Source organism: Rhinolophus sinicus, linkage group LG10 (assembly GCF_036562045.2).
Source record: "Rhinolophus sinicus isolate RSC01 linkage group LG10, ASM3656204v1, whole genome shotgun sequence".
NCBI lineage: Eukaryota > Metazoa > Chordata > Mammalia > Chiroptera > Rhinolophidae > Rhinolophus > Rhinolophus sinicus.
In genome coordinates, this window is record NC_133759.1 from 8,662,577 (window position 1) to 8,675,450 (window position 12,874).

Consider the following 12,874-nt stretch of genomic DNA (forward strand, 5'->3'; position numbering starts at 1 on the left):
TGCGGGCTGTCCACCTCATCACTTTGTTAGATGTCCAGACGTGGTGGAAACCCCTTAGCTCCACTGGGAAGCCTGCATTCTGGATATTTCTTTCAGATCAGTGCCCAGACATGGGGCCAATGCAATCCTAGGTGTGGAAACAGAGGTCTAACGTACCAACTGAGGCATGTAACAGGCACACTGTGATCTTCACTGGGTCAGAGCACACCTGCCGCTCTATATTCAACTGTGCATAACAGGATATTATGTGGGACTTTTCCTGTTGCCCCAGAACTGGCAATTAAGACCTGAGGCTAAGAGCAAAGGGGTGTTAAGTACCTTTCAGTTCTAAGAAAACCACTGACACTGGGGTCACACACCTTCCCCTGGGGTTAGTAAGAGTGACAGAACCAGCCCTGTGTCCCCAGTCGTCATGTTAACTCCTATCACCCCTGTCCAGTGTAAGGAGACAAGTCGGGACAGAACAGGGCTGTAAAAGTGGGTGGGATCGATGGGGAGGAGGGCCGAGGCACCAAGGGAGGGGGCTCTGAGAGGAATGGGGGCTTGCAAGAAGGGGAAGCCAGAACCTCATTCCTGGGTGGGGCATCCAAAAGCAGCCGGTCAGCTGCGCAATTGAAGAGACTAAAGAGAGGTGATAGCGGAGGGCGTGGCAGTGAGGCAGCAAGAATGTGTCAAGGATGTGAGAGTGCCCAAGGTCAGATTCAAACATGGTGCTGACATGGCAAAGTCTGAAGAAATTTCCAACCTCAGTCACTCAACACGCCCAGAGCCAGCCCTCCCCTAAATTAATGGGCTGCCTTGCAGAGGTTAGCTCACCAGTAGATGCCTCTTCTTTCATGATAGCTTTCCCCTTGGTGGCCCTCGGTAGCCTTTGCTGCTGGCTAATCTCACCGGAGGCCGTTTCAACTTGTCAGGGAAATTTTAGTGATGGGGAAAAGCAAAAGTGGAAAGGCAAGGTCTTGATGGCTTATTCCCAGGAGGCTGCAGGATCTGTCTCTGAGACACGCTCATATTAGCTCAGCTGCTTTAAGCGTCACAGACAAGGAGGACAGCATGGGGTGGGCTCTGTCAAGCCCCCAACTCCACTAAACGTCTTCACGATACCCGTCCTTAGGAATGATGATCTTTCCTCACATTGGATTTACTCAAACAGCCCACTCAAATGTTCTCCCTGAAAGAAAGGCAACTTGACGTATCCACTTCTAGAAATGGAGATGGTTGGCAACTTTTAAGTTGCAGTGTCTTTGGTGGAGATAAAATCTTACTGAGCTACTATTACTCTGATGCAGGACTTTCATTGAATTAGCCACTCTTTTTCTTGGGGCTGTCAACAAATTTTTACAGGTGGCTCTATTTCTGTGCTCTGCACTGTGCACTGCGATTTACAAACACCCCACTCTACCCCTTCCCCCATCAGCAGTGCCTGGACTTGGAGGTCTAAGGCCACGGGCATTAGCATATCCATCTGTATGTACCTGACCCATCTGGCACCTAGTTGATATGTCCTCAGGTGTGTTTGTCACATTGAATTCCATGATGGAAAAACATGGATGCTTTGCCAAATTTTATTTATGCAGTCACTATGTACCATATATACTATTTAGCTTTTGTACTTCTTAGCAAATAATCCCCACAACTCAGGGGCTGAAAACAGACCTTTTGCTCCTGGGACATGTGGCTGGGGCCCTGGCTCTGCTCTCTGCCTCTTCCCGTCCGCTCACCAGGACACCTGGGCTGAAGGGGTCGTGGTCTGGGATGGGCCTTCCTGTGGCTAAGCAGCGACAGCCCTGAGCTCAGCCCAACCACCTTGAACGCTCTATGTGGAGGAGGTGGGTATCACTTCCGCTCACTTTCCATTGGCTGAGCCACCTGTGGATGGGGTGGGGGTGTCCCACCAGTAGGATACATTGCAAGTCACGCGCCAAGGACAGGCATGTAATCACACAGGGGAAGGAGTCAAAAGTCATGAACAGTAAGACAATCTATCACATCCCAGTATAATAAAGCAGGCAGGTTTTTGTGTTATTTTTTATTGATTTATTTATTTTTATTGTGGTAAGAACACTTGACATGAGACCTACCCTCGTCACAGAGTTTTAAGTGTACAATACTGTATTGTTATCTATAGGCACAATGTTGTAAAGTAGATATTTAGAACTTACTCATCTCGTACAAATGAAATATTATGCGTGTTGATAAATGAATGAAGAAAATGTGATAAATGCATGGAATGGACTATTATTCAGCCTCAAAAAAGTAGAAAATCCAGTGATATGTGGCAGCATGGATGAAGCTAGAAAACACTGTACTGAGTGAAACATGCCAGTGACAGAAGGACAAGTACTGCATGATTCCACTTACATGACATGTTTAAAATAGTCAAACTCACAGAGGAAAAGGATTGAAGGGTGGTTGCCAGACGTTGGGGAAAGGAGGAAATGGGGCGTTGCTAATCAGACAGTTTAAAAAAAGAGACAAGCCATATAGAATACCGATTCATTCTCCAAATCATAGTTTTTTTAAAAACAATATTTACGTTTCATCATCAAAAGAAAATGTAATGCATCCATTAGGATAATACAAATACCTGCAGGTGAAGCATGACCCCCCACCCTGCTGTCAACACACACACTTCTTTCTGAACCTTCTCTAGCCATGAAGCAAGAAAGTAAAGCCACAGTCTTTCAGCTTCCAAGTTACCGGGTTCAGAAATCCTGCGTTTCTTGCTTGCATCAGCTCGGACATGCGCTGGGTAACGTGTATGCACGTTCTTATCTTGGCTCAACCAAGACAGAAGTCTTTGCTTACTTAATGAACCAACTCCCCTCCTTTACAAATAGGGTTTAAAGGCTTTGATCAGAAGTCAGCTTGACTCAGGTGTTGCCACTGGCCAAACGGGACAATTTGAACAACAATAAGGACACCTGCCAGGCCCTGAAACATTCTAATATGATTAAATCCATGACTTCATGGACTTAATGGTGTAAAAAAAGATTTTTGGCAGCAAGTCTGAGACAATTAAAGACACGGCTGAGATGACAATTGTGGAGTATGACATGGTATCATTTTGATGCTACATCACCATAAATTAGTAAGTCCAGAGATCAGACCTCCGACTGACTGATCAACACCTATTTATGTGAATCAGTAGTCTCCTAAAAATGCTGCAAGATTCTAAACTCAAAACTAGAATTGTCTCTACGACTAATACCATATTTTCAGGCGTGGCATAATAGTAGCTCTTAAAATGATACTTTGGCACATGTGAAAGTTGCAGTTTTATTTTTACTTTAATTTTATTTTTACTTTAACTTTACTTTTACTTAAAAAAATATATCTGAACTCATTTATGTATCCAAAAGTGAGGCCCTGGAAGGCAGTTTGGAAGACATTTTTATCCAACCCATCTAGAGTCTTCTTCATTTAGGCCCGCCCTTCCTGGTAATTCGGACACATAGATACACAGGCTGGTGTATGATTTCCAGGGCAGGGTCTCTGTCCTGTCCCCAGGCCCCTTCTCTGCCCTGAGGACACACTCCAGTGTGTTCACCAAGCGGTTCTTACTGCAGTTTCCTTCAATTCTCCCCAAGTCTACTCTCCTGGACCTCCACAGCTGGATTTTGAAGTAGGGTAATTCTACAGGCAAGAGTTATGTGATAAAGGCTTTGGGGAAACAGACGAGACAGGGCAGCCAGAAAGCTGGGAAAGACTACAAGGAAACAACTCAGTCAGATCCGATACATGAGGCCTTTAGAGGTTCCGAGGCATCCTTCCTGGCCTCTCCTTTAGCTGTTTCTAGAAACATTCCAGGGGGGTCTCACTCTTGCTATGGCCCTGCAACCCCATGGGGGAACCCATTGGTCCCCACTCTTGCTCTTCATCACTACCTCCATCCCTCCCCTTTCCCCAGAAAGACCAAACAAGGGCTTCATTTTTTCCATCTCACTATAGATTTTGTAAACAAAAATTTTTATAGTGGCATGTAGCTAAGAAGCATGGGAACAATAGGGGCATCGACTTAATAGCTTTCAAATGCAGGGTGTGTAGTTGGCATAGATAAACCACAATAAAGGAAAAATGTGTCATGCACTTACACAGAGAAGGATCATGGGACCCAAGCAAAGCTGTCAGAAAGTAATTACAGCTCCCAAGCTCTCCAGGACCTGGGAAAGCCTTCAGAATAAATGCGTGTGTGGGGGGTGGGGCTAAGGGACAGGACTATTGCCTGGCAGAACGAGCAAACCCCTTATCTTCATCCCCATACAGGCTCAGCCATGCTCACGCCCCCCTCCTCTCTGGACATGGCCCAACCCCACTCACATTCACTCACGCCTGTCTCCGTCTCCTCCCTGCCTCCAGCTGGGGGCGTGATGAAAGAGACCGATAAAATCAGAGAGTGAGTGAAGAAATAGTGAAGACGGGGAAAACAGCGGAAGCACAAGGCACTGTGGCATTTTCCAGGAACCAAGATGAGCTTGCTAGAGAGTCAGTCTCTACCCACAGTTGTTCTGAAATATTCCTGGAGTACATGTTGGAGCATACATTGCTGTTGCTACGTGCAACCCTGAGGTTTCTGGGCACTTGCTTAAGAGACTCACAAGCCCCTATTCTTCAGTAAACCCTTGGGGCTTATTATCATGTATAGATTGCCATCTCCCTTAAAAACTATCAAGCACACTGCTGTTCATTTAGAAACCAGCCGAGACTTCCTGCTCCCCAGTGGAAGGGGTGTATGCTGAACTCACTCGGTCGGCTGTCTCCCGATAGAAAATGGGGCATTGTTTGCAGAGGTGTTTGGCGATGTGCTTTCGGAAAAACACGGAGAGATACCGTCTGAACTTCTCCCCAACGAAGGCGTAGATGATGGGGTTGATACAGCAGTGTGTCATGCCAAGGGTCTCCGTCACCTGCATGGCTTGGTCCAGCTGACTGGTGATCTTACAGGTACTCACATTGAAGAATTCCTGGAAGGTGTCCAGGAGAAGGACGATGTTGTAGGGAGTCCAGAAAAGAAAGTAGACGATCATGATGGTGAAGATGAGCCTCACGGCCTTGTGTTTCTTCCTCTCATTCCGACAGCGAAGCAAGGTCTTCAGGATTCCTGAGTAGCAGATGACCATGACCAGCAGTGGCAGGACCAGGCCCAAGATGGTCCTCATTAATGTATAGAAATTCTTCCATCCGACTGGAAAATAAGGGCCACAGGAGTAAGCAACCATTTCTTCTTGGGATTTGGTGAAGATGATTCCCGGAAGAGAGGCGAACACAGCCACCACCCAGGTGACCCCACTTGTCACCCCCCCAAAGGTGACTGTCCTGGCCTTTAAAGCAAACACGGCATGGACGATAGCCAGGTACCTATCGATCGTCAAGAGGATGATGAAGAAGATGCCGCCAAAATAACCGATGTGATACATCCCTGTGAATAACTTACACATCGCATTTCCTAAGAGCCACTCGTTTGCCGCATAGTAAGCCCAGAATGGGATGGTGATGAGGAAAAGCAGGTCGGAGATGGCCAGATTGAGCAGGTAGATGTCAGTCATGCTCTTCAGCTTCTTGCAGTTTATCAGGATGAGGACGACCAGCAGGTTGCCCACGAAGCCGAAGATGAACACCAGCGAGTAGAGCGGGGGCAGGAGCCTGGCTGCGATTAGCTTCACGTCCTGTTTTTCACAGGGCACACTGTCCCCGTAGTCATAAGTAGTGCTGGGGTCTTCCTCATTCCCCTGGAAATTCGTTGCAAGCAGAGAATGCGATGTGGACAGCATGTGGTGGCTGAACTGGAGCAACGTGTCATTGTCACCCATCTTCCTCCGTCCTGTAAACAGAGAACACGATACTAACACACAACTGCTGCAATTACTGAGCTTAAAAATATCCTCCACTTTGTCTTTGCTTTGCAGACATCTCCTTAAAAGCACACGTGCTAGTTTATCACGTCTCATTATTTCTAGGAGCAGACACCAGTCATCTCCCCATCTGCCAATATTCTTGGCCTTTCCAGAAAGCCGCACTCTTAACGTAAGGCTAACATGGTGGTCACTTACTTTCTCTATCTCCTCTGCATGGGGCACATTTCTGGGTGGTAATCTAGAAAGAGACTCTGCTAGGGGCCTTCTGGAAATGCTCTGCTCTGATAAGAGAGATGCAAGAGAAACTCCGGCTGGACCCTTCTGCTTTTGTACCTTGTCTTGGATGGGCTTGGTGCTTGGCACCCTGCATGAAAGATCCAGAGAACAGGAGCAAACCTAAGCAGAGTTTCATCAACAAGCCCCAAGCTCACCCTTGAGCCCCCCATTTTCTGACTTCCTGTTATCTGAGAAAAATAATCCCTGTGTTTAAACCTGCACTATGAGTTTTGTTTTTTGTTACCTGCACCCAAAAGGGTTCTGACACCCTTCTCAACTTTCTGTCTCCATCATCCTGCCAAAATATCTCCTGCTGAAGTGGCAGAGACAAACCCAGTTTCATCTTTCATGAGCCTTTGATCTCTCTGATAACGTCTTCCATTTAAAACTCTTTCGGCTTCCAGGAGGTTAGCTCCTGTCTCACCACTTCTTACGAATTTTGTTCTTTGGGGTCTCCGCCCCCTGCCCATGCTGTCAGGACTCTGACAGGTGCCCATGCATGTCCAGGCACCACCCTTGGCTCCCACCTCTTTATCTTTTCCTTCTTCATTCTTGCTCCAGACAGCTTCCTGAATCGTGTCATCTCATCTCAGGGTTCTAAGTGCTCTGAACGCTAGCGCTTCCCAAAGCTCTGTCTTTCAGCCCCACCTTTCAACTCCTATACCCAAGGTGAATTGTCCATTACCTACTGCACATCTCCCCATGGATTTATTCATTTAACCAATATTTATAAAGCACCTACTATGAGCCATACTCTGTTTTAGGCACTAGAGGTACAGCAGTGGTCAAAGTGGGTATAATACAGGTACCTCAAATTCAATCTACCCCCAACTGAACACCCCCAGAAACTTGCTTCAACCTGTGGATTCCTTGTCTTGGCTATTGTCACTTACTCCATTACCTAAGAAGCAGGATTTGACATTATCCTGGTCAAATCCTCTTCAGAAGATTAAGAGCCAGGCCTTGGGAGCCAAACAAACCTAGATTTGAATCCTGCCTCCAACTTACAAGTTGTGTAATTTGGGGCTCATTACTTCTTCAACTATCAGTTTGTTGACATGAAAATATTCACTCGGCTGAGTTGCCACGAAGATAAATGGAGACCAGAACTCAGCAGCAGCTGGGGCAGAGGAATGCTCTGTACTGTCACTGTGATGTTAGAGGCCTTTGGCTTGAGAAATAGCTCTGCGATGCATGCCCTCTGTGCCTCTTCCAACTGCCACTTCCTCACCTCATGCACTTCTCACTTCTGGCTTTGCTTGGTCTCTCATTTCCTCGTGGTTCCTTCCTAGCCGTGCTCCCATTCACTCTGTCCTCTCTACAACTGAAATTGAATCACGCACTTGTCAGCTTCAAACCTCCAGGAGCCCTACGATGTGTGTGTGGTGAGACTTCAAAGGCAATTCCTGTTCCTAAACTCACTTCCTCCCAGTTTCACCTCTCATCACTTCTCAAATCCCAGATCCTGTGTGACAGCCTCAGCCATTTTCTTCCCATTTCCCCTACACGCAGCATGTCCTCCATGCCTCAATGGTCTTGCACATCTTGCCCTCTGCCTGAAATGGCTGGTGAGCTCCTAGTCACCCCCCAACACCTCCTGCTCACATTCTTCTTCTCTGTGAAGCCTAACTTGCATCCTCTATCGAATCACTCTTCTCTCCTAACACTGCCCATGTCTCTAAATAAGCACTTATTACATTATCTTCTACACAGTGTGTTCTTCCCGAGGTTAAGGACGAGATCATGGTTCTCTCTCTAGCTCTTATGACAGCACCAGGCTAATGGAGGCACCAATACATGTTATTGAAAGAAGGCATGAAACTCTTTATAATAAGAATGGCACCGAACATCATCAGGCTTGATTCTCAAGAATATTCTTTTTTTTCTTTCTTTCTGGTAATGACTATGAATCTGTCTTTATCTATGTACACACCTTCTCTTTTTATCTATTTACACATTCTTGAACTTCTCTTGTGATTGATACATTTCACAGATCTACATTTCACATCATTGAGCCAGACGCTTGAGATCTGCAGCAACTAAGACCTCTGATGAAGCTTGGGAGAAAACAAGCGTATCCGCCTAAAGAATTATAACTATAGTCATTCACTGAGTGCTCCTTAAGCTTCAGGTGCCATGCTAAATACTTTGCATACATTAATTAATGTAATCTTTGCAAAAAATTTGAGAGATAAGTATTTCTACATTTCACGAATGACTTTCCCAAGCTCACAAAGCAAGTATGGGCTGAGCTGGAATTTGAGCACTCAGCTATTCAATTTCAAAGGTCCTCAGGGGCTCCCATCTCCAGGCTCTGAGAGCAAAGGTGGATATAAGAGAACAGGTAATGGATTTTTCTAGGTAGTCTTCCAAGCCTTTAACAAAACTTCTTTGGCATTTAGCCTTAAAATCCACACTCCCCCACAAGAGTGTGCCCCACCCATGCAAGCGCAAGTGCATGCATGCATACACACACACACACACACACAGGCACACACACACTTACAGCAGAATATAAGCTCCACGAGGGCAGAGATCTTAGTCTTGCAATGAGATATCATGGTGTCCCAGAACCCAACCCAGGACAGAGCGGCTACTAAATAAATATTAATTGAATAAGCGAATCACAGAGAACTAGCAGGCTGCAAGCTGCTGAGAAACAAAATGCTCTACTGTGTGCTAGACTCCCAGGTAATCCAGTAGGAGACTTTATAAAAAGAAATATTGGGCATCCACAGCCCCTTCATTGCAGCAAGCTCTAGGGCTGTTCTGTAATTAACCAGGGCTCCTCTCCCCATCTGTAGGGAAAGTGTGGACTAGAGAAGTGGTACTTAAATGCTCAGCTTCAGTATCACACAGGAAGTCTGTCAGTTAAAAATATACAGCCCAGACCCTTGCTCTGGTGACTCAGATTGGGGGGGTGAGGATGGGGTGCCAGGGGGTGAATTGCCCCAACCACTTCTGCCGCGTTTGCTCAGCTCTTTGTTGTTCAGCTGCACCGGCCTCTCACATGCCAGCCACCCCTCTTTGTTACCTATGTCACGCCAGCACACTTAGCTCCTACCACAGCAGGCACTTAGCAAGGTGGCTCAAATGCATTGGTTTAGGTGCCACTTTCAAGTGTCAGGATACATCATCCAGAATTAATTATAAGCTTCCTCTCAGAAAAAGAAATTCCTCACTTCAGCGTCTGGGGACCTCCTGGATTGAGGCAAGAGGCACATTTTGGTTCAGGGCCTGTACTAGGAGGGGAGAAAATTCTGGGTAGAAATTTCCAGCTCTTAAGTCTGGGAGTTGGGAGGGACAGAGAGGAGCAGGAGTTGAAAGACCAGATTGTCTTAAAGTTCTCGATTCTCCCTTCTTAGCACATTCTCTGCTCTCACCTGAGTCCTGAAGGGTGGTCCACCCTGCTTTGTACTTCCTCACTGTCACCAGGGTCTCTCTAATATTTCTGGTGCAGACACCACCCTCCACCCCTTTCTTCCACCTTTGTCATTGCCAAGTTCCTGGGCTGTGCAGACCCTCAGGGGGCTCCCAGTCCCTACATGTCCAGAGTTGAGATGCTCTGAGTCCATGTGTCATAAAGTAAAGGAAAAAGAGTACCCACCACTCACCAGTGGATGGCTTCTTCCAAGGGGCACTGGTGTGTCAGGCTTCTCAGCAACTGAGGCCAACAGATCTGGAGGTAGGAACTTGGTGTGCAGAAGTAGGAAATAAAGTTTCCTGCAGAAGGAGAAGGCGGAGATATAAGAGTAAGTTAGGGTAAATATCTGAAAAAAAAAAAAAAAAAAAAAAAAAAGAATGATACAGTTCTTCTTTCTTAGCTAGGAACATTGTACATTACATTGAGTTCTCCAGAGTAGGATTAATTTTGAAATTTTGCTTATGCAACCTTGAGAGTGAGTTAGACACACCCTGTACATCTCCCGCGTCTAATGAATCTGGGCTTCTTTATCTTGTGAATCTCTATATCTAGAAATCTACTCTCCTCTGCCACTGATAATTTACATGAACCGAGCATAACAGAACTTCATTTCCCTGGGGATAAATACTCACGGGGCTGTTGGCAATGGTGGAGGAAATATAATGAGATTTTATGTGACCATGGCTCCTGGTTTCAGTGGCGTCACAGATTTAGGATCAGGTTAGAATTTCATTAACTAGAGCTTTTTAACGAAAGGGAATGCTAAATGGTCTTTTGTGGAAGAGATGTCCTTAGTAAGAAGGGCCTTGGTTATGATAGGTCCCACTCCTCAGAAAGACGTTTTGTTAAAAGAAAACACTGTTGAGATTCTGGGAAGATAGTGGAGTAAGAAGCATCAGGAATCTGTCTCCCTACCTGGACAAAAATGGCACTGAGAGAATCAGTCTGATCTAACTGTTTTGGAACTCTTGAGTCTATTCAAGGCTTGTAACTTTCAGGGGAAGTTACTTAGACAAAATCACAGAGACAAAAAGTAGAATGGTGGTTGCCAGGTGCTGGGGTGAGGGGTTAATGAGGAGTTATAGTTTAACAGATATGGAGTCTCAGTTTCACAAGATGAAAAGAATTCTGGGATGGATGGTGGTAATGGTTGCACAACATTGTGAATGAAATAAGATGGTAAATTTTTATGTTATGTAAACATGAATGTTATGTTTATTTTATCATAATTTTTTAAAAGGAAGAAAGAAAAGGAAATCACCATTAACAGCACCATTGCAATGTAGACACTACGCTTGGGAGGAATGTACCTAAGGTCCCACAGGGAACGTTGGGTCATCTGAGTTGGCCCCTGGCGCTTTCTGGAATTCAGCAGACTGGAGGGTCAGGATCTCATGCTGTGGCCTTGGCAAATTCCTAAGTCTTGATTTCCTCAACTATAAAATAGGAATAATAAGGCCTCTGGGGTCTGTGAGGTTTAAATGGATATAAATCAGTTATATTTATGTTATAGTGTCTGCTATGTTACCAATGGTAACCAATAACAACACCACACTCTGCAGTCTAGGTATCCTTTCTAGATTTCAATAAGTTGTGACCATCTATCCTGCATAAGACTTGGTTTTTGTGCTAAGCAAGAAGGGCCTCAGGTTTTCCCTTAGAAGACAGATCCTTGCTTGATCAGGAACAGGAAAAGTTCCCCAACCGTCCCCTAGTGTCGTCTCTGGGCAGGGACTGGAAGGGTCTTTCTAAGATTTCAATAGCAAAACAGGTCATACTTACCCCAGTGCTGCTGGGTCCTCTCCCACTTGTGGAACCTCCTGACTCCAGGATCTTGTTGCTCGTTCCTTGGAGCCGCTCTGGGATGGGGAAGGTCAAGGCCCAGGAATTCTGCTCTGGCTGCCTAGGAGCACTGTACATTAGACACCGTTGTCTCCAGCCCTGCAGAGGTAGGTAGTGGCAGAGCCAGGATTCAAACGTTTGGCTTGTTTCTATCACGGGGAACAGGTGGCACACTCGGCTAAGATTCTGAAGAGACTGTATACGGATGAGAATATACAGGGTGCAGGCAGAGATAAGAGAACCCACAGGGGCAGTGAGGCGTCCAATGCCTTAGCAGCAGTGGGAGCTTTTAGCCCTATGCTTGAGGTTTAGAGAATAAACAATGTCACCTGAGCCCTGTTAAGAGCTGGAGTTGAGAAATGAAGGTCAAACGCTGCAGTTACTACTAGAACATCGGCATTGCAGGAGGAGGGCAGAAGCAGAAAAGTACCCTAACCTCCTGCTCCCACTCTGATCTGCCAGTGCCTCCAAGTGACTGGCCCCAAAAGCAGAGGGAGCAGTGGGGAGTCCAGGTGATGTAGCCCACAGATGTCTACTTCCTGAGGCTCAGAGTGGATCTGGGAGAGAATGGCCAATAGGCACACAACACTCAAGTCAAACTGTTTTTCCTTGTCATTTTGTTTTCACCTGGTCCACGTAGATAGAAAATTGGGAACCTGGGTAAATACACCTTAGAATTTTTTATGCACGTGAAGAAAGTTAAGAAAGATGCTTTTACTTGAGTTTGAGAACACCATGCCTACCTGTAGCATTGGGTTCATGGTTTTTGAAATTCTCAGTCTTAAAGAGGAGTATAACCCTTTGAGCAGACTTGGGGAAAAGCTCCTATCTCTTGTGTGCCTATTGACCAATCAGGATCACATAGAATACCTGGCTGTAACCAACGCAAGGTGACCTGGGACAGGGATGAGGAGACACTCAATTCCTCCATAAACCAATGAAATAAAAATAGTTCCTCCTTCCTGAATGAAGAAGGAAGTACCAGGCCACGAGAAGTTTAAGATTCTTGTTTATTTGTACACTGAAGGTCAGCAGCTGAGTTGGGAGTTAGACCATTGAAGCTGAAAGTTAGGTTTGTTCTAAGAAACTCTCTGCCCCTCAGTGGTTGGCAATGCTCAACCAAATGAATACATGGGATAAACATGGCCGGAGAATATTGCTGTCCAGACAAGGAGTCAGACAAGGTTTACCAACAGCCTGAGGGTACTCTGACGATGTCTCGTGTAACTTCTTTCCTTATCTCTGAGGGATTTGTTCAGTTGACATCTTTAGAAGAGAAATTCTTGCTCTTTTCAATATAGCTGCTCTTGGTTGATTGTGGTTTCTATGATTTGCATGTTTCCTGTGACCTACTAAAACAGATTTGTGAGTTCTAGGATTTTACCTCTTCAGTTCTTGTTAAAAACAATGATGTGGACCAATATAATACCTATAGAAAAAGCAGTTTGTGTTTTTGCATGTGCTGGTCATATCTTCA

General features: G+C 45.7%; 1 protein-coding gene across 3 annotated transcripts; it reads right to left on the bottom strand.

Annotated features, from left to right (window-relative positions):
* Window positions 1–2,020: 2,020 nt before the first annotated feature.
* Window positions 2,021–11,570, bottom strand: LOC109443535 (C-C chemokine receptor type 2). 3 transcript variants are annotated; one of them, XM_019724042.2, is made up of 3 exons: window positions 11,338–11,570; window positions 9,746–9,854; window positions 2,021–5,821 (listed from the first exon to the last, which is right to left on the bottom strand). In XM_019724042.2, the coding sequence occupies exon 3, from the start codon at window positions 5,808–5,810 to the stop codon at window positions 4,689–4,691; it is 1,122 nt and encodes a 373-aa protein (XP_019579601.1). In that variant the 5' UTR covers window positions 5,811–5,821; window positions 9,746–9,854; window positions 11,338–11,570; the 3' UTR covers window positions 2,021–4,688. The 3 variants fall into 3 exon arrangements, with proteins under 3 accessions (XP_019579601.1, XP_074168601.1, XP_074168602.1); XM_074312500.1 differs by lacking the exon at window positions 11,338–11,570 and adding an exon at window positions 9,976–10,057 and having other exon boundaries at window positions 9,739–9,854; XM_074312501.1 differs by lacking the exons at window positions 9,746–9,854; window positions 11,338–11,570 and adding an exon at window positions 6,051–6,216.
* Between the last annotated feature and the right edge of the window lie 1,304 nt (window positions 11,571–12,874).

Coding starts and splice junctions, on each gene's coding strand:
- LOC109443535 (XM_074312500.1), bottom strand. Junction 5,822..9,738: donor AAGCCATCCACTGGTGAGTG/GTGGGTACTCTT, acceptor CTCTGTTTACAG/GACGGAGGAAGATGGGTGAC.